This window comes from Beta vulgaris, chromosome 5 (genome assembly GCF_026745355.1).
Source record: "Beta vulgaris subsp. vulgaris cultivar EL10 chromosome 5, EL10.2, whole genome shotgun sequence".
NCBI classification, from domain to species: Eukaryota; Viridiplantae; Streptophyta; class Magnoliopsida; order Caryophyllales; family Amaranthaceae; genus Beta; species Beta vulgaris.
In genome coordinates, this window is record NC_079206.1 from 40,974,600 (window position 1) to 40,997,170 (window position 22,571).

General features: G+C 36.3%; 1 protein-coding gene across 1 annotated transcript; it reads left to right on the forward strand.

The window, feature by feature from the left end:
- The first annotated feature begins 5,049 nt into the window (after positions 1-5,049).
- Positions 5,050-20,835, forward strand: LOC104893694 (cyclin-dependent kinase D-1). The gene is made up of 8 exons (XM_010679831.4): positions 5,050-5,452; positions 5,809-6,107; positions 6,185-6,293; positions 8,537-8,662; positions 18,512-18,747; positions 18,912-19,235; positions 20,206-20,332; positions 20,458-20,835. Exons 1-7 carry the CDS (start codon positions 5,342-5,344, stop codon positions 20,261-20,263), a joined length of 1,263 nt encoding a protein of 420 aa, XP_010678133.1. The 5' UTR covers positions 5,050-5,341; the 3' UTR covers positions 20,264-20,332; positions 20,458-20,835.
- Positions 20,836-22,571: the final 1,736 nt, after the last annotated feature.

Genomic DNA, 22,571 nt, shown 5'->3' on the forward strand with positions numbered 1-22,571 from the left:
ATCTCTAATAATAATTCCAAAATGGTTCATCCTCATATTGAGGAAAAAAGAAGTTCGTCATTTTTTTGGAATTCTCTTAAAAAAAATTAAAAAAAAATTATGTACAAAACCCTAGACTCATATAAACAACACTTACCACATAAAATAAATACAAGGAAAAAAATAACCAATAAAGAAAAAAAAATCAATTAAGCAATTTCAAACTTAAGAAAACTTCAATCAATAACATATTTCCCCGGAACGGCGCCATTTTGATAAGAGGTTTTTAGTGTGTCGTTAAGGCACTAAGAACCTCTTTCCAAACAATATTTATAGTCCTAACAAGCAATTACTAAGGAATAGTAAGGGCAAGTCAAGGGTCGATCCACAGGGAAAATGGGATTGATTAAAGTCTATCAAGTCAGACTACCTAATTGAAAGGTATTTGGGGTTTGAAAGATGTTTGGTAACAATTAAGACTAACTATCAACTGAACAAGCAAATATCAAGAGTTTAAATATCAAATAAAAGACACTAGAGTTAAGGTTACTAGTATGAATAAGAACGGATGATGATTGTTAATGCGATTGTGAAGCAACAAGACGATTATGCAAGGTTTAGTTCTCCTCTAAATACTCGAGTCCTCTCTCGAATGGTCCTCAAGAGTAATCACTTAATCTATCAAATAAATCCTCTCTCGAATGGTCTTTAGTTAATTGATTAAGAGATTCAATAAGTTTGGAAAACCCCTAATGAAGGATCCCTTAATTTCCATCCAATATCTTGGTATAGATTTTAAGTTGATTCTTGGGGATGATAAAAGAGTTCAAAATCCGATTTAAGAACATTTGAAATCAAAATACCAAAGTATAAATGTGATCAATATCTATCCTAAGGTCTCAAAACACCAAGATCAATGCATAACTTCTCATACATCACAATCACATCAACATCATATTTAAAACCCTAATTCATACTTTCACCCTAACCCTAGATTATGAAACTACTCACTAATCATGGAGTTAAAGCAATTAAACAATGAATCTATGACTAATCTAAGGCTAAACATGATTAAGTAATGATTAAACTAATGTAAAACACAATTATGGGACTAAGAGAATAAAGATCTAGAATAACAAAAAGTAAGAAAAAGACGAAAGAATGAAATAAAAACTAAAACTTTGAATTGAATTTAATGAAAAGTACCTTGAATGTCAATCGAATCACAAACTATAATCGCTAATCTCAATTATCAATGGAAACTAAAGTGTTTGCTCTCTAATACAAAACCCTAAAATATTGTGTGAAAACTAGAATGAAAGCGTAAGTCCTCGAAATAAAACAAAAACTCGTTTAATGAAGCCACGAGCTCCATTTTCCGGAAACGACTGGTGCGGGCGTACCAAGATGAGGTGCGGGCGCACCAAACAGAGGTGCGGGCGCACCAAAATCAGGTGCGGCGCACCTCACCCTTCTGCCTCAAACGGACAGTTCAACTTAAAACGAGCATAACTTCTTCGTTTTATATCCAAATCAAGCTTATGACCAGTCGTTGGAAAGATATCAAACGAGCTTTCACCTCCAACTGGAATTACCTTCATCCATTTGTGGTTTGAAAGTTATGTCCATTTGAAGTTCTCTGTTCAAGATTTCATTGTGCAATGTGCTCCTTTGTGCGAGCGGACATGGGGAATGGTGCAAGCGACCATTTATCAATGTGTGCTTTGTTTTCATTGCTACCTTTTCCAACTTTACAAATCGTAGCCTCCTTAGTAGTTTCACCTATATCAAGAACATGGCAAAACAAGGTGAAAGCAAATGTACTAGAAATTCGGTCAAAAATGACTAAAAATCTAGCAAAATATCACTATGATCAAGTGAATGAAATAGAAGGAAAAGGGAGAATAAAGAGGGAAGAAAGGGGAAAAAGAGGATCAAAATGAGCTAAAAGGAGTCCATAAAGTACTTTTGAAACACACTTATCAAGCATATCCTCCAAAGTCTCTATAGTCCTCTCAGTTTGCCCATCAGTAGCAGCATGAAAAGCGGTACTCAACTTCAACTTAGTACCAAAAGCCTCTTGCAGAGCAACCCAAAAATGAGACAAATATCTATGAACAGAGTCAGGACAGACTATATCCTTCGGGATACCATGCAATCGGATGATTTCATTAGCATACTTCCACTAACTCCTCCATAGACCAAGTATTCTTCATCGAAATAAAACCGAGCTACCTTAGTCAAACGGTCTACGATCAACCATACGACATTCTTACCACCAGCAGCTCTCGGAAGACCCATAACAAAGTCCATCGAGATAGAATCGAACTTCCATGCACCTCGCTGTCTCCAATAATGTCTAATTCATACGTTCTACTACCCCCGTTTTGTTGTGGAATATCCCTGATAGTATGATGGCGAGCAATTCCTTCATTCTTGCATATGACAATATCCTACTAATTAACCTAAATAGATGTGTTTAAATCCAAAACTAAAACATACAACGTGCTAGATTAATAGCGCCAAATAATTAATTTAAGGCAAAGTTAAACAAATATGCACCTCGAGAGAAAGGTCGTGTTCTTTTCGACTTATTTTTAGTTAATTTCAGTTCAGTTAATTTCGGTTTAGTTTAGTTGATTTCAGTTTCGTTCGATTCAGTTATTAATAATTAAAAAAATAGTATTTTACTATTATTATTATCATTATTATCATTATTATCATCATCATTATTATTAGTATCATTATCATTATTATTATTATTTTATTATTATTTTATTATAATTATTATTGTTATTATTATTATTGTTTTATTATAATTATTGTTGTTATTATTATTATTATTATTTTATAATTATTATTGTTATTATAATAATTATTATTACAGTATTATGATTATTATTATTATTATTATTATTATTATTATTATTATTATTATTATTATTATCAGTTAATTTTAATTGACTTAATTTCAGTTCAATTCGGTAAATTTCAATTCAGTTTAGTTAACTTTAGTTCAATTTCGTTAATTTCAATTCAGCTAAAATAAGTTTAAAATAACTGGGCAAAAGAGTGAGTTAAATACTTTACTCCATATCTATACAAATATATTAAAAGGCGTGCGTGACAATGTATATACGCCACATGGCACCTTTGTTACTCCGCTAGAAGTATCCAATGTGTACTCAAGTCATGTCAATTCACAAAAGTATACACGCCATGTGGCTACTCTACTAGAATTGTCCAATGTGTACACAAGTCATGTCGATTAACAAAAGTATGCACCTCTATTACTCCAATAGAATTGTTCAATATGTACACAAGTCTGTCAATTAACAAAAGTAAAATTACCTTGCAACAAGATTTGAACCTCTTGCTATTATACATGATACAATTACCATCTCAACCAACTTTTAATCATGCTTTAAATGTCCACATTATTATATTTGTACTTTTTAAATGTTGAGTTTTCGTTAATATATCTATACAAATATATTAAAAGGCGTGCATAAACAAGAAAACGTGCCACATGGCGCTCTCCCTAGGGAGTTTTACTTCATGTAATTCATGTACGATAAAAAAATTTAGAAATTTCATAGTATATGGTTTGATTCCGAGACCTCATGTACATATACTAAAGTCTTAACCACTAGACTAAGGGTGCGTTCTATTCAACTTATTGGCCCTGAACTTATTGGATCTTATCTGAACTAAACTTATTGAACCTGAACTGAACTTATTGGAACTTATTAAACCTGATTGGACCTGATTCAACTTATTGGACCTGATTGGAACTTATTGGACCTTATTGAACTTATTGAAACTTATTGAAACTTATTAGACCTTATTGGCCCTGATTGAAACTTATTAGACCTTATTGGACCTGATTGAAACTTATTAGACCTTATTGGACCTGATTGAAACTTATTTGACCTTATTAGACAAAAACATTGACCATGAATAACATAAATATTACCACTAACGTAAATACTACCCCTCAAATTTTTTTATGAAGTAATAATTATTATAATTCGTCCTTTAAAAAATAATGATTATTAATTATCTCTTATGATAATTAATTTAACAAAAAAATTTACTATTTATATATTTGCCTATACATAACTTTCACCACTAATATATCTAATAGTCTTGTTTTGATTTTATAAAACACCAGTAGAAAATCAAAAATTAATTTACATTTATATCTTTCATTGTTATTAGTAACGAAAACATGTTATCTCTAGTTGTTTAAAGACGAATTGTAAAATATTGTAATAATAATAATAATTATTATTATTGTTAACCTTAATTATTTGACCATGATTATAATATTATTTAATAGCAATATGAATAATCAAATAATAGACAATAATACAAGTATAATACTATACATTGTGGTACTTTAATAAAAAATTATAATAATAACATAATCAGCTAATAGTAATATGAATAATAAAATAATAGACATAATACAAATAAATAATAAAATAATAAACATAATACAAATAAATAATAAAATAATAGACACTAATACAAGTATAATACTATATAATCATTGTGAACTTTAATTAAAATTCTAATAATAACATAATCAGCTAACAATGATATGAAATTATGAATAACAAAATAATGAACAATAATACAAATGTTTATTAAACATTGACTATTTGGACCTTATTAGACCTGATTGGATCTGATTGGAACTTATTGCACCTGATTGGAACTTATTGCACCTGATTGGAACTTATTGGACCTTATTAGACCTTATTGGAACTTATTGCCCTTATTAGACCTTATTACAACTTATCTGAACTTTTTTTTTTTTGACAGGAACTTATCTGAACTTATTGGACCTGAAGCTTTATTTTTTAAGTTGAACAGAACACACCCTAAGTTGTATTAGTGTTATTATCATAAAGTATTATATTAATAAATGAAATTTTTTTCTTACCCCAGGCATAGTCCAGGCCTAATAACTCGTTTTAATGGAAATGAAATGGAAAAAAATGCATATCAAGTTCGAAAAACTGTATCACCCGGGAGCAAGGCCCGAGTGCAAATACTAGTTTGAATTGCAAAAGCCGATACCCCATTGCAATCTTTGCACCGCTCCATCTTTGAAAAGTGGTGTCACAATTTGCAACAAATTCTGCTGTGGAATCTTCACTCACACCCCTGAAATTCCCCTTTGTCTGCTACCTGAGTTCCACTCCAGACCCTTAGCTGCTGACTTTTGTTTAATATCTTCACTCTGATTATGTTAAACCCATGATATTATTTAGGGCAACATATGTTTTTGTTCAAGGATCAGAAATTTTAGGGCTTTTGTAGAGCAAAAGTAAAGGAATTTCTAGATTAAGCAATGCCGGAATTTGATAATCTGGTACCAAAGAAAGTTGCTGATCGATACTTAAAGCGAGAAGTTCTTGGTGAAGGTACTTATGGTGTTGTCTACAAAGCCATCGATACCAAGGTTTACCTTCTTTTTCTTATATATATATATATATGTATATATAATTATGTGGGTATTTTAGGGTTATATGAAAAGATTAAGAATTTGTTTTGGAGCTTATTTCATGATGTTTGCTTATTTATTGCTTACTTGTTCAGCTTTTGATTCTAGGCAGAAAATTTGTTCCAATAGAATTTCATTGAGTGAGAATGTCATAGCTTATCTGAAATGTTTTTGATAGACCCATATGAAATTTGTAGTATTATCTGCGATTATGACATTGTAATTTGTGTTTACAATTTGATTTACAGTTGTGTGTGTGACTATGATTTCCTTGCTTTGATGATTTCTTTAATAAGTCATTTGCTGGTAAGCAGACGAATCAAACGGTGGCGATAAAGAAAATTCGTCTTGGAAAGCAGAAGGAAGGCGTAAATTTTACTGCCTTGAGAGAAATTAAACTGCTGAAGGAGCTCAAAGACCCTAACATAATAGAGTTGATAGATGCCTTCCCTCATAAAGGAAATTTGCATCTTGTATTTGAGTTTATGGAGAGTGACCTTGAGGCTGTAATTCGAGATCGGAATATTGTACTTTCTCCTGCCGACATAAAGTCTTATCTGCAAATGACCCTTAAAGCACTTGCTTTTTGTCACAAGAAATGGGTCCTGCACAGGTGTTTCCCATGACTTAAAATATTGGAATGCTGCTGGCCTAGATTGATTATATGTGCTCACTGAGTTTTTTTTATAGGGATATGAAGCCAAACAATTTGTTGTTAGCAGCTGATGGACAGCTCAAACTAGGGGATTTTGGTTTAGCTCGCATATTCGGTAGTCCGGATCGCAGGTTTACCCATCAAGTGAGTACTAATGGAATTCATTATATACTTACACTGTAAGGATTTCCCTCTTCTAGGATGGTATTTTTTACTTCTCCTTTGCACACTGATTAGTGATAGTTCAAGCCTCAAATGCATTATTAGTATCTGTGTGTAGGCTGATTGAAGTCATGTGTACAATGTTAAATTTCAAAGGGTCCCATAAGGTATTGCAATTTGATTGTTTGCTGGTTTCTGCTTAAATAATTAATTTGAATGACGTGCTGACTTTCGTAATAATTTATTTTACTCTTAATCAGTATAGGTAAGATACTTTTATGGCTGTGCGGAAAAAGGCTTTTGAAAATGTTCACACCTATCTCTCGTTGACTATGCATTGATCATTGCTTGTTTCTTAAACTTTAAATACTACCCTCCTTTTGTCTGTTACATCATTATTCCTCAGCTGAACAACCTATTGTACTAATTATTATATTGTTGTAGAGGTCCGCAAATATTTCTCCTCCCTAACATTTAGGATCCTGCAACGCCTTCACTGTATTCTATTGCCATTGGACTGCAATACGGTAATAAGAGGTTGTGATTTTGTAATGGGTTTCCTGGTGGTTAACTCGACTGTGATGGTGCCATGTAGAATCACCAAAGGTTTAGGATGTTGTGGTATTAGTGCCAACTGCCAACTTTCAATTTTTAGCTTTGATATCTTAGAAGTTGTATAAGCTATATTCTTATATTATGAACTTATAATTAGTCATGCAGATTTTTGAGGTGTGGCCTGGTCCATGATCCAATGTAACCTATTTTTAGTTATCACTAAAGGTAACTTCTGTTAGGGAGTATGCGGTTAGAATATCCTCATAAATTATAGGTCTTTAATAGTTGTGGAAACTGATTTTCCTAGTTTATCAATTGAGCTTCAGCTACAAGCCCCTGAATATGTGTTTTGTAGAAAAAGCAAACTTGAAGGGTTGGCATCTCTTTTTCTTATCTCCTTTGAAACTCCTCATGTTTCTCTTTCTAGGTAAATATTGAATGAATGAATTTTGTGGAAATGATGAGAGCTTGTTAATGTTGCCAGAATATGTTAGAGATGTACTTCCTGTTGGATATTGTCTCATATATTTACTGCTTTTATCGTTGTGTCCTTGGGTTCTCTACATCTTGCGATGCCCGTTGATTCTTGATGACTGCGGTTGATGGTCTATTTGTTTTCCTATGTTAGTGATCAATTCTTGAACATGTGTCAAGATTATATCTTAAAATCTAGTCATTGTTGCATGGAATAATTTTGCGAATGATTTTCATAATTTTTTTTTTTTATAACCTGACTGCCTAGTTCCTAGATATGTATTTGATCATAGAAGTTAATACATGGGATCTAAGGGCCTTACATGAGGGTACTATTTTAGGTAATGTTAACAACTGAAAATTTAAAACTTGTTTTTACAAATATGCTGCTGTATGATGCGCAGGCCATGTTATCATCTTACCTGTTATAAACTGTTAAAGCCATTATATTCACATACAAAAAGTGTTAAGTCCTATTTCGGTAATTACTAGTGTTTGGGAACTCCTCTAAGTCACAGCCGCTTAAAATTACAAGGTTATATGTTAAATTTGTTTTCAAAAGTACACCTAATCTCTGTTCACTTGAATTGTAGCATGAAGTTGAAACTCTCTTACTTTTCAGCTCATACTAAAAACATCTGTAGTCCGTGCTGCCTGGCACATGGAATGTCGATCTTTTCACCATTAGATTAATTGCGATCACGATTGCATTCACAAATTTTCTGTTATGTGTTCAAGGAACCAGGAAAGTTAATATGAGTAATTTGCTTTTGATTTACTCCTTTTGTGTTAAAAAAAATTGATCTACACATGACCTGCTTATGTGCAGCTTATCAACTTTGATGTATTTGCAACATTACCTTTATTTAATTGCTATTGGTTCAAAGTAGTTTAAAGTTTGACTTTTATGAGAAGGTGGATAAGATTGTACACTACAATTTATAGGCACTCACTGAGGGAAGCGGGCAAGGAAAAAAGGCATTAATTTTTTTAACATAATGACACACTTAGGCCATTGCACTTAGTGTGTGGACGAAAGTTCTGGTTAGATATGGGCTACCTGAAGGATCCGCCTTTGCTGATCTAGGTTGGGTTCTCTCATTAGCTAATTCCCAGAGCCGAGAAGTGTGTACCTTATTGTGTATTATTTTTGCTGAATCTGTTATATGTCAGATTCTAATTATTCTTTTTAATAGGTTTTTGCTAGATGGTACAGAGCACCTGAGTTGCTTTTTGGCACTAAGCAATACGGTCCCGCTGTGGATGTCTGGGGTGCTGCTTGTGTCTTTGCAGAACTTCTGTTGAGAAGACCTTTTCTACAGGTTTATCTTTGTGATACATTACAAATTCTGTTTATTTATCTTTAATGTGTACAATTTATTTGATCCTCTGATTCAATTACTGAAGACATCAGCATTAGAGGAAGGAAATTATGTTTATGGAAATGCGTATCTGAGATCTTTCTGCATTTCACTGGTTCAATAGGTTTTAAAGTCGGGATTTCTCTACGCTTTTTTTAGCAAGAAGATTGGTGGAAGGTCTTTATTGCCTTTTCATATATTTCTTGATTAATACTCTCTGAAATGCTGTCATATGATAGTTTATGCTGAGATGTCAGATCTTAATTTTTAATTTTTAATACTGAAATAAGCTTCTCGATTTAACTTAGAGGAGGTGATCTATGTTAGTGGGACTCATTAGAAATATCAGACTCTTGAAAAAGAATTCACAGCATAAAACTTTTTAATGTTTTTCATTTCTTTTTTAAGGATTACCCATATTTTTTTTTTTTTAATCTTTTTGAGGTGTTATGCACCAAACCACCACTCCGCTGATAACCTATCACAGACGCAAGAAGAGGGCAAATGAGGAATAGACTACAAAGTTTGTTAAAAGGAATATTTTGTTATTATGATGTCAGAGTTGGTTCGCTAAGGCACTAGAGTATCAAAAAAAGGGGAAGAGAGAGAGAATGTGGGTATTGAGATATTTCATAAGGAATCTGGCCTTCGGATAGTTGGGAGCCTCTTGAATGCTTACCACTATCTGTAATTACTTTTTCCTCTTGGTTATACTTAATGAAAACCTTCCTCTATCCATTTCTTTTCTGTCTCTATATTTCTTTTATCCTGTTTACTTGTTATATTCCTCTTGTATTTGCTTGTTGATTGTTTGAATCAGAGTCGCGTAATTCGGTACCCCCCGAATTTGGAATTAATTCGCTTGTTCCAGTTTGTGGATTGATTTCGTTCCAAATCGACATGGTTTGGGAACCGGAACGCCAAAATCTGTGAACCCTTTTGAAAGAAAAAAGAACTCAGATCTAGGGTTCATATGGTAAACCCTAGATCTGAAAAATTGAGGGTGCAACTAACAAAATTATATTATCATTTGTTGAGGACGAAAATCCCTGCCTGCGTTCGATCACTCTCAGCATTCCCAAACACGAGCTCCTGTGCTGAAATCGTTTACCTAGTGACAGAATTAAAACTCTCCTGTTATGTTACAGAATGGCGGTTCTGTAACGGATTTTGGATTTGCCGTTCCACGAAATCCCGTTACAGAACGCAATAATAAAATTCACATACTTCTCGCCTCGTTGTGCGTTCCGTAACTCGAACTCTCCCCATTAGAACACTTTTATCCCCGTTACATCCGTTATTTTCAAACATTGACCAAATTTTTTTTATGATTTAATTTTATACTTGATGAAACATGATATTCTATTAGATTTGATTATTTTATGTTGTAATAATGCTTCATAAACTAAAAAAATACAAATAAGGTTAAAACATATTAAAGTGAATATTTTAAAAAAATTCATGCTGCGTCGGCGCGAAATGTTCTATTTTCACGTTACAAGTCGTTCCTGCGAACGCAATCATGACCGTTCCCCCCAGTGAGTCTCATGCATCATTGGAAATGCTTCCGCAGTCGCCTGAGAAAGTTATGGAGATAGAGAAGAGTGGGGTAAGGAGAGATAAAATGAAGGGTAGGTTTAGTCAGGAGAGATAAACTAAAAGCTGGCTTTTTTGTTACTTCGCGTGGCTTTATCTTTTCTCTCTCTCAAGGCCAACCTTTTGTTTCTTTAATTAATACTCCGTGTTTATTCTTTATTTATTGCACTCTCTTTATTTTTAATTGGTATATGGGCCTTGCTAATTGGTAAATAATTACCTATCGTACGACATTCACCCGTCGAACCAAACTCACCTAGGAGTAGTGAATTTCGTTCCCGAATTCGTTCCCAAATTCGTTCCGCGTTCCAGAACGAATTGCGAGTTATGTGACTCTAGTTTGAATAGTTTGGAAGTGGTGAAATCAATCTAAGTTCATCACAATAATGCCGTGTTTGTCATGCAATACAGAGTTAGGAAGAAAAAAATCCTATAGTTTAACATAACTAGCTATAGTGATAGTCTCAAAAGGATATGACATATATACAAACATAAATCGTTGGCATCCTTTATGGAGGATAGTTTCGTAATATTTTTTTTCAATAGGGAAATTCTACATGCTACCACCATACTTTTGACTTCCATTTGGTACCCAAGATTATTTGGATTGTACATGGTACCACTGTAGTTTGTACTAATTTTCTACCATAGCATTCCGTTGGAAAAAGTTAGTTGCCGGTTAATTAAGATTAAGGTTTTTTCTTGTTTGCATGTCTCGATTTGCGTGTTTTAGTTTCAGTGCCGAAAAAGGTTGGTTAATTTTTTTTTTTTTTTTTTTTGGGGGGGGGGGGTTGTTGTAACCCTTAAGAATCAATTTGAAGTAGAAATTGGTAAAAAAGACCAAAAACAACTCGTTTTACGGGAGAACAAAGACTAGTTCTTTTCTGTTGTGCAAACCAAAGCATATTTGGTCTTTCTTTCCAATTGCGGCCTCAAAATTTGAGTGCAAAAATCCCCCCCAAAACCTTTAACCGACTGGTTTCCGGTATGCAAATCGAAGCACGCAAAACGAGGCAAATTTCTAACCCTAATTAACCCCAACTAACCTTTTTATTAGCGGAATGTTATGGTAGAGAACTAGTTCAAACTATAATAATACTATGTAGAATCCAAAACAATTTTGGGTAACAAAAGGAAAAGTCAAAAGTATACTAGTACCATGTAGTCTACGTAGAATTTCCCTTTTCAGTATCTACCGTTTTGTTTTAGTTGTGAGGACATAGATTGATTGTTGAGGTGGTGTTTACTGGGTTGGGAAGAAGAGGGTGAGGGTGGTGGAGTCACTTCCGATGTGGTCATAGTGGGCTCTAGCCGAGTGTGATGGGGTGATTCTGAGATTGTGTTGGTGGAGGGTTTGAGTGGAGGATATGTGGGTGGTGTGAGATTTTTGGAGGTTGTGTTGCTGGGATTGGGAGGAGGGTTGTGGATTAGCGGTTTTGTAGTGGTATTTGGTGGGGCTGGGTAAAGAAGGGTGAAGGAGCCATGGAGGTGGGCTGGTGATAAAGGGTCAGTTTTGAAGTGGTTGGTGGGAGCCAGGGAGGTCGTGCTGGTGGGGATTGAGAGGTAGACACAAATGGGGAATTGAAAATCCCAAGTCTGGAGCATTATGATTTTTTTTTTAAAATTTTTGGTGGATGTGATGGAATCACAGTTAAAACTTGATATTTTTTTAATTTAAAATTTCACATTAATTTATCTGACCTTGTATTTTAAGTGATTATCCTTTCACCAATATATGAGGGAGAGCAATGTTCGTATTCCATCCAAAAACTCTATATAACACATAAAGCTGAATTAATCCATAATATCCTCACCCTCCAATTCCTTTAAAACCTCTTATGTAGATCTCTAGAATAGTTGGTGAAAGAAGGGAGACAAATTTTATTTTCCATGAAGACCTAGAACCCTCCACTATAGTTGCCAAGAAAAGATATGGAGCATAAAGGAGAGATCATTTGTTATTCCCTATATATAAATATAAGTGGAGTTGATATTTCTACTTCCTTTTCTGCTATATGTTGTTCGTTTTAATCTTGTTTCACGCAGTGTTCTTAGTGTTAGCTTTAAATTTAGTGGAGATCTTGGACTCTAACTGCGAGAACTAATTACTGAAGGTGTAGACAACAAAGTAAGATGTTGGTTGAATTTACATGAGAATAATTCAGAGTGGTCTGATCTCCAGGAATTAGGATAAGTGGAAAATAGAATGGTCAAAAGAATTAGGGAACTGGAACCGCAAAGCATTCCATCGAATTTGTTGTCATGATAATGGCTTGCAATTTGGAAATTCCTAGATAGTAAAGCCATTGAGAGTGAGATTTGAAAATAGCGGATTCATAGACTGCTGATGGGCTTACAAGACGATAAGACTGAAGTAAGGATTGCACCTGAGGTTTTATTCTTCCCCCATGACATTTTCAACGTACGGCATTGCCAGCGACAAAGGAATCATTGTTCCCAGCATGCTTTTGTCAAAAAAAAAATGGGTGGTGCTGTTGTGGTAGGGGTGGGTGGTGTTTTTGTGTTGGCAGTTGTCAAGAGGGAAGGGGAGGAGAGAAGAGGGGCACCAGTGATGGGAGAGATGAAGGGGAAGAGAGAGAAGAGGGAGGGAGTGGGAAGTGTGTGTTTTTAATAATTAAAATAAAATTTAAATTTAACAAATCTATGAACCTATCAAAAAAGTGACATGTGGATAGGTAACCTATTATAACATGTTAAGCAAATACTCCCACAAGCTTTGATTACTCTAAGTTAATCAAATGACCGGCTTATTTTGAGCAGACCAACCAAAAGTTGGCATATTGTTGACATTTTTCCAATTAAATTGTACCCAATGTTTAAAATTCAAATTTGAGTTGAAGCCCTCTAACGATTGCTTTAATATTACTTCAATTTGACGTTTAAAATAAAATCCCTAATGTGGATAAAAAACCCTGATTTGCGAATTCTAGTCACCGATCGGCGGGTTAGAGCAAAGGTTGGTGGCGGTCTATGGTGAATCAAGCCAAACCACGTCTACAACACGTGTATTCAGGAGACAAAAAAGGGGAAAGGAAAAGGATCTTCTAGAAGGGAATAATTAGTGGATGACGTCAGAATTTGTTAGAAAAGGGAAGGCTGAGGTCAGAGTTAGTTAGAGGTGGGAGTATAAATGGAAGGGAAAAGTAAGGAGAGGGTATTCATGAATTTTGTAAGGAGTAATTAGTAGTGGGAGAGTCCAGACTATTTTTTACGTTGCGTTCAATAAACACATATCACCTTTTGCTAGTTGTTGTTGTTCTTGCTTGTTGATTGTGAGTGTAGGGAGTTCATTTGACTTGGTGTCAGAGCAAGATCATGGCACCGCCGACAACTACGCGCAGAGAATCGAGCAATTGGAAGCTCAATTCTCTAATATTGATTCAACCATGGTACCTAAAGTAGTTCAAGCTGTAGATAAGGCTAAAACATCCGCTATATCAGATCTCCGACAATTCTTCACCGAGCAATTGTTGGAAGGACAATTGGATGTCACAAAGAAGATTGGAGAGAACATGAAAGCGCTGGCCATCCTTTTGGAGGGAAGAGTGGATCGGTCGAGGGAGACCCAGGAAGGGGAAACTCAACAAATGAGGTTGGAGCAAGCCAAGTTTCAGGAGGAGATTAGGGTGGCGATGGCGAGTTGGCCCCTGTTGCACAACTCCTCCAGTGAACGTCAGGCGAACAATGTGAACGGAGAAGGGGTCGAAAATGGAGGACAAGGATTTGGGCCTGATGATGCGGGATTCGATGGAGGTACTTGGTTTCGTGGAGGTATGGGGGGTTATTTTGAGAATTCCGGTGGGGACCTCCCCATGGAAGTGGTCCGAGAGGAGGCAATTGGCGTTATCGAAAGTTGGATCTTCCTTTGTTTGATTGATCTTACCCAGATGGGTGGATACTTAGGGCTGAGCGCTATTTCGGATTTTATGGGTTAAGAGAGGCACAGAAGATGGATGCCGCGGTGGTGTCAAATGGAGGGAGACGCGCTTCGGTGGTGGCAATGGGAGAACAAACGCCACCCACCGGAGCATAACTCTATACGAACAGTGGCCACCGAGCAAACAGCTGGCATGGCGGAGTATCGCCGGAAGTTCATAGAGATAGCTGACATGTTAATGGGGAAGTTTGTGAATGAGTTGAAAGAAGAAATCAGGCTGAACAGAGGTTACTTAACCAGATGAATCTGGAGCAAGCTATGGAGATGGCGGGTCAGGCCGAAGAAAAAAATTTCGGATCGATAGGTGACAAACAAGAAGAGTATATGGGGTTCCTCTAAATCAAGGCCGAGCTTCTTCTTATAGCAAGGGCAGTGGATCAGGGGTTCCAAGTACCTCAACTTCTTCTTATAGCAACGACAGTGGATTAGGGGTTTTAAGTACCTCCTAAGGTACACAACCAGCCCACAATAGCTAAAAGTTAGGCCATTGAATCACACTCTTCTGTTTTAACACCCGAATCTGTCCACAATGGAGAAATGCGACGTTTAAGCGACAAAGAATTCCAGGAGAGAAGGGCAAAAGGATTATGTTTCAAGTGTGACGACAAATGGGTGGTGGGCCACCGCTGCAAACGCAAGGAACTCAGCGTAATCTTGCTTAACGATGATGATGACGATGAGACAATGTACATGGGCAGTGAACCACCACCATCTCCCACTGAGGAAATTTCGACTCAAGTATCTCTTAACTCGGTTATTGGTTTATCAAGCCCTAAAACAATGGAACTATTTGGAAAAATTGAGAATAGTGCGGTGGTGGTCATGGTGGATCCGGACGCCACCCACAATTTGATCTCCTTGTTGGCGGTAAAAAAGCTACGGCTGCCCATTGTTGGAAGTTTCGGGGTATCTCTAGGTAATGGAGAGGCCATACGAGCAGGTGCGTGTGATACTTATGGTGGCATAGAGATGGTCGGAGATTTTTTACCACTAGAGTTTGGGGAAATTCTGATGTGATTTTGGGGGTTCAATGGTTGGAAACTCTTGGTACGATAGTCGTTAATTGGAAATCTCAGATGATGGAGTTTGAATTTGAGGGGAAGAAGAAGGTCAAGTTCACAGGGGATTCGACGTCGCACTCTCGAATTTCGTTGCAAGCCATGATAAGATCATTACAAAATGAAGGGGGTGGTGTATGGGTGGAAATCAATCACGTGGAGAGGGCAAAAAATGAAGAAAAGGAGTGGCCAAAGGAGATACCAGTAGCCTGGGAGTGATTGCTGAGCGAGTTTGCAGGGGTTTTCTTGTATCCAATGGGACTACCACCTTCCCGGGGGCATGAGCATGCTATAGTGTTAAAAAAGAGTGCAGCAACCCAGTGAGTGTACGCCCTTAATGATATCCACAATACGAGAAAGATGAGATCAAGAAGTTGATCGAGGAAATGTTAGCGGCCAAAAATCATCAAACCATCGTGTAGCCCGTTCTCGAGTCCCGTGTTGTTAGTGAAGAAAAAGGGTGGTTCATGGCGATTTTGTGTTAATTATAGGGCCTTGAACAAGGAAACGGTTTCGGATAAGTATCCAATACCGGTGATTGATGAGCTTTTGGATAAATTGCATGGTTCGATTTTTTTCTCAAAACTGGATCTCAAAGCATGGTACCACCAAATATTGGTGAAACCGAGGATACTCACAAGATCGCTTTTCGTACCCATGAGGGAACTATGAATTTCTAGTGATGCCATTCGGCCTCACAAATGCTCCGGCAACTTTTTAGTCACTTATGAACGATGTTTTTCGCCCTTATATGAGGAAATTCGTATTAGTCTTCTTGGATGACATATTGGTATACAGTAGGACAAAAGAAGAACATGAGCAGGGGCCTGGGGGTAGTGTTGGCACAGCCCACTTTGTTCGCTAACCTCAAGAAATGTGACTTTTGGAAAAGGGAAGTGGCTTACCTAGGACATGTAATCTCTAGCAACGGGGTAGTGGTAGATATGGACAAGGTGAAGGCGATGTTGGAGTGGGTGGAACCGAAGAATTTAAGAGAGTTGCGGGGTTTATTAGGACTCATGGGCTACTATCACAAAATTCATTGCGAATTATGCTCACATTGTGCAGCCCCTCACTGAGCAATTGCGCAAAGATAATTTTGGGTGGTCTCCAAGAGCTACAGCAGCCTTTGAGGAGTTGAAGGCAGCCATGACCAGACCTCCGGTGCAAGAAGGGAATATGTCTCAAGCTGAAGCGCTCATTAAATGGCAGCACTTGCCCACGTTCGAGGCCACTTGGGAGGATGTAGAGCTCACCCATGCCAGGTTTCCTTCTTTCCACCTTCAGGACAAGGTGAGTTTTTGGGGGCGGGGTATTATGATGAATCAAGCCAAACCACATCTACAGCACGTGTATTCCAGGAGACAAAGGAGGGAAAGGAAAAGGATCTTCTAGAAGGGAATAATTAGTGGATGATGTCAGAATTTGTTAGAAAAGGGAAGGCTGAGGTTAGAGTTAGTTAGAGGTGGGAGTATAAATGGAAAGGGAAAAGTAGAGAGGGTATACATGAATTTTGTAAGGAGTAATTAGTAGTGGGAGAGTCCTGATTCTCTTGAATACTCAGCCTATCTTTTACGTTGCTTTCAATAAACACATCACCTTCTGGGGTTTTCTCTGGTTATTTGCTAGTTGTTGCTGTTCTTGCTTGTTGTTGATTGTGAGTGCAGGGAGTTCATTTCACAGTCCTTCTCCGGTCATGTCTGCCATCAGGGTCTCCTGTGGTCGTGGGTCATGTGATCTCAGGAAAGTTCTTTTCATTCTCTCTCATCAATCTGTCTATCTTCAATCTTCTCTGCTCTTTATTGTCTTTTTCTGTGACCATTTTCAGTCTTCATTCTCCACTATTTTCTGTCTTCACTCTTCAACATTTTTTTTCTTCTATTCGGACTCCTGGGAAGTTTCGTTTCATATTTTCAGTCCCTCTCTTCAGTTTTCCTAGGCCCTGACTGGTTAGAATTGAAGACGGCGAGTTGGTGACTGTAGTCACGTGTGAGTCCCTCTCGCCTTCTTTGAATTTTGACTTTTTCAGGAGGCGTTTTAATTTTATTTAAATTTTTTTTCCGTACTACTTTCAAACTAATACCAGACTAGCAGTTTGTTTTTGGTTTTGTTTTGGAATGGATGTGGGCTCTTTTACTGAAAATAAAGTATAAAGATAGATACTACCTCCGTTTCATATTAGATGCCACACTTTCTATAATGGGGTGTTTCATATTAGATGCTACGCTTTTTTTTGGGGAAAATAAATCCTCTCTATCTCTCTCCTATCACATGGGTTTCCATGTTTCTTTTTCTCTCTCTCTCCTCTCCAAAAATCGCCTAGGAGTCCATGTTTTGGAAAGTGTAGCATCTAATATGAAACGGAGATAGGAACAAATTAAGGTGCGCCTTGCCTAGTCGGTCCTGCACCTTCGGCTTGCGGCTAGGCTTGAGGGACCCTTTGTGCCTTGCATCTAAACTGTGGGTTTGAGTGAATTTTAGCCATATTTTGACCCTAATTTATACGGACAGAAAGCATATTTATTTGGGATCTTGTAAGATGCATTTCAGCCTATATTTTTCAAAAATATAATTTTTATATTTTTTACGAATATGAAGTTGAATATAATTTGTACTAAGTTACAGAAATAAGGTGTAGTCTAGTTTGAGCATAAATTTTCTGGTAGGGTTATTCTAACAAGCCTTAGTGTGGTCTTTTTACTGACCACACTTCTATATAAATCAAATATAGAAGTGTGGTCTTATTCTAACAAGCCTTAGTTTGATGCCTACTGTTCCACCCTTTGTTTTCTTTATAAATCAAACCCAAGAATTCATATTTATTTATGAGGGTATAGGACTATAGGAGCATCTTGTTCATGGGTTGGGAATGTAAATTTTGAGTTGAGGTAAGAGAGATCCACACTTCCAAGCATGAAAAGTACAATAAACCATTCTGTTGTAATCTTTTCCATACAGCCTACTATCTCATTGTATCATCTCTTAGTTTTGCTTGTGCAACAAGCTCTCCTCATTCAACTGATCGTACACAATATTACACAGTACTATAGCCTATGACTGTATTATATGGTGTTTCTATTCTGTTCTACTGTTCCATTCATTGAGGAAAAAAATAATTTGAACTGGATGGCTAGCACCTCACAGAATTCCTTCAATTACATCTTCTTTGAGCTGATCGTTGACATACTTATTTTGTAGGGTTCAAGTGACATTGATCAACTGGGCAAAATTTTTGCAGCCTTTGGGACCCCAAAGCCTGCTCAGTGGCCTGATATGGTGTACCTTCCTGATTATGTGGAATACCAATATGTGCCTGCACCTCCGTTACGTACATTGTTCCCAGTGGCTAGTGATGATGCTTTGGATTTGCTATCAAAGATGTTTGCTTATGATCCAAAAGCTCGAATAACCGCACAGCAGGCCTTGGAACACAGGTATGTTTTAACAGCTTGTTAATAATCTTTGTTCTCAACTTTTTCTGTCTTCATATTCGTACTTACTTTTTTGGTGGGTAATTGGGGCACTTTATTTGGAGCTTTACCGTATTCTATCATTGAATTTTTCCTTAATCTTGATTTGTTGTGTGCAAATCATTCAGATACTTCACATCAACACCAGCAGCAACAAATCCAGCTTCGCTACCACGACCTCCACGAAAAGGTGAAACCAACCCGAAGGTTCCTGAATTTTATCCAAATGAAGGACCCACTGTGTTGTCTCCGCCTAGAAAACAGAGAAGAGTAATGCCGAATAGAAGTGATGGGGGTGAAGAAAATCTTCATAATGCTGAAAAGTTTGATGATCATGTCAGTGATAGTAGGCTAACAGCTGGTGCAAGCTCAAGCAGGAATGATACTGTACCAATGTCGATAGATTTTTCTATATTTGGATCCAGACCTCCTCCTAGACCAACTATTAACAGGTAATTTCATATACTGGCTTCTAATAATTTTCATAGATGAGAGGCTATACATCATGGTTGGTAGTAGTTTTACAATTTGTTTGTAGTCTTTTTATGTTGAAATAAGGCCAGGCCTGACGTGTGCATAACATATCATGTTGGTGGAGCGACCAGTAGTGCTTTTGGTAGTTTGATGCCTACTTATCATTGAAAAGGCTTTCATAATGTGCTACTGGGTTTTGGAAAGCAGTTTCAGAAAACGATATGTTTTTGTAAGAGTGCTGTAAGCATTCAATAACAGTATTTGATGCATCTAGCCACTAATATCTGGTGGTAATGGTAATCAATATTTATGTTATTTTTACCAAGTGCAATGTCCACTATTCACGGTAATGAACTTTTGCATGGCAATGAGCTTAACCCCTAAACACAATTTTTTTTTCTTCATAAATTTCCATTACCACTTTTTCCTTTTTGAAACAATTTTCATGACCACTTAATACCACCTTTAAAGTCGTAATAGATGGTAATATGAATATTAATGATAAAAAAAGAGGTTTTGGGATGGGCAAGTATTACCATGAACATTGGCATGTGAATTACTTCACTAGTTATCTTATATTCCAATACCATGAACACCATTTATTAACGTCTAGCAAATGGGCTGTTTGGGCGAACTTTTGCAGTTAGGGCAAGCAAAAAGAGAAGTGAAATAAGATAGAATTGTTAGAATTTGATTACCTTCATTGTCTGCAATAATTATACCACCAGCAAAACTGTAGATAGAATTCTATTGCCAAGTTTCTTATTCAAGCTGCAATTTCTCAGAAATTTGTGCTTGCACTTCAATTTGTCCTCTGGTTTCTTCTCTCCCAAGTTCTGACGTGCACTGTAGTATTGTAATTTGTAATGGTAGATTCGCAGTATGTGTGTATGTGAAAGTCCAAAATAGTTTTCTTCTGTTCTAACTCGTTGTTTTTGTCTATGGCAGTGCTGATAGAACACATCTAAAGCGCAAACTAGATCTTGAATTCCAGATGCCTGAATAAGTCAATTACTTGAACCCGAGATGTATTGATTTGTGTATCTTCTGATTGTTGAGGTGATCATATTTTCAGGTATGCATTTATCGACTCTCGAATGCACCTGATTTTTAATCCTTCTATTGTGTGTGTGTGTGTGTGTGTTGACTTTTGGGTTGTTAGCAATTGCTGGCAGTCTTTAATGAAAAATCACTTGGCAGGGGTCTGATGATGGTGGTATAAGTACTAGCTGTTTGCAAGGGTTAGTACGTGGTGAGGGCTATTGGTATAAGGTTTGATTATTTCCCTCCACGACTTAGGGTGTTGTGACAAGACAAAATTGGCTAGAAAACGTTGGAACAATCAATCTGGTACTTTTTAATTAATTAATCTTTCTTTTGTAAGCTATTGCATGCGATGTCAAACTTTGAGTGCTCTATGTAACAGGCGATGGTGAGTGTAGAGTTGTCTTTTTTGTTTTGCGGATTTACCAGTTAGTTCTCCAAATGGTGAGTTATTCAATTATTTTACACAAATTTCTTGTATGAATTCAAGGGAAGTTGTTATAATGATGGATTGGGTATATTGCTTCGTTAGAATTTCTACTCCTGTACCTGTATATATGCAAATTGCAAAATCGTTAATCCTAGACTGACGTTATTTGGAGCTTCTGTCTGGTGCCTTCATGAGTCTGCTTTCGAGCGCTTTCTTCACCCGTTCATTTGCTTTTTTAAGTTTATGATCCTTATAAAGCCGTCTATATTTGTAATATAGCTAAATTTTACATCTTGCACGAGCTTTTGTAAGTGTAGAATTTAACTCCGCTTCTAACAATAAGAATCTGACATGGTAGAACAATAAGAAGTATATATGAAGCGCCTTCAAACTTCGTTTTTACACCAACTTTCTAGTACTCTAATCCTTTATATTCCATTTTAGGATGTTTTAATTTAGTCGTGACTTTTGATTAAGAGTGAAAGTTATTGGGATAAAAATCGAAATTTAAATTAAATTAGTAACTTGGATTTGACTCAAACTATGTTCGTATTGGATCTGGATTGAGTATTTTCGAAAAATTAAATTGGGTTTTTCGATTGGAATGAATTGAGGGTAATTGAACAAAAAAAATCTATAATAATCGTACAGTTAATATATCTTATTGTAGGTTTGTGATTGGATTTAACTATTTTTTTATTCAAAAAAATCCAAATAGTTTGTTTGCCTTTCTTTTTTCTTAAGAATCAAAATCTTAATTTGCTGATGTAAAGTTGAAGTTGTTGTGTAGTTGAAGATGTTATGTTGTCGTTGAACCTTTTGTTGTAATGAATTATTAGTGTTATTAATTTTTTTTTTGGGATTGTGTGAATTACTACTATTGTCAAAACACTTTATATTGATGCTCACGTCAAATTGATTCATCGAAAACATAGTTTAAAAAAGTTGGATATTGGGATTATATCCAATCTAGTATTTGAACTCAGATTGATTGATTTAGACCAAATTCTAACTGGGTTGGTTTAGATTATGAATGAAACTCTAAATTTTATTCGGATCATATTAAATTAGGATTAATTTCATTGTATATCAAACTTTCACCTCTAACTGTGATTGTTCTCTCTTTAGCAACTATATGATGCACAACTACCAACATTGTACTCTTTCTTTCCTCTTACGGAATGGGCCTTACTATTTCATCAACTTCTCTGAGAAAGTGAGACCTCTTCATATCAAATTTTGTGATTTTGTCATCTTCCACCACTTTCCCACTTGAATAACCAAAAATTCCACCTCCAGAAATTCCACCTCATCACCTCTCTTTCTGTAGATGGATACAACTTAATGGTTACTTCTCGTTTTAAAATACAAGGCATTCACGCTTTACAAAAATTTGCTTTGTCCACAAATATCTCTCATAATATGATAAATAAAAATTATACTGTTAGATTTTGTCCTAAAAAAATACTATAATAACATTAATTTTTTAAATTTTTTATCCAGGTAAATTTAGAGTAACATACGGTCAAAATTCGACCTCGTGCGTGCCTTATATTTTGAAACGGAGGGAGTATTAACATCACTTTAGTACCTTCCGAGAGTTGAATTCAATGGAAACTAAGCTCAAGTATAGTACTTCCGTCTATCCTCAAACTGATGGCCAAAATGAGGTCACAAACCGCACCTTGGGAATTTGCTAAGGCCTTTAGCCACTAACAGTCCAAGGCAATGGGAGGAGATCTTTCCCCATGCTGAATTTTCTTATAATAAGGTCCCTCACAAGACCACATTTTTAAGTCTCTTTGAGACTGTGTACAACATTAATCTGTGGACTCCTCTA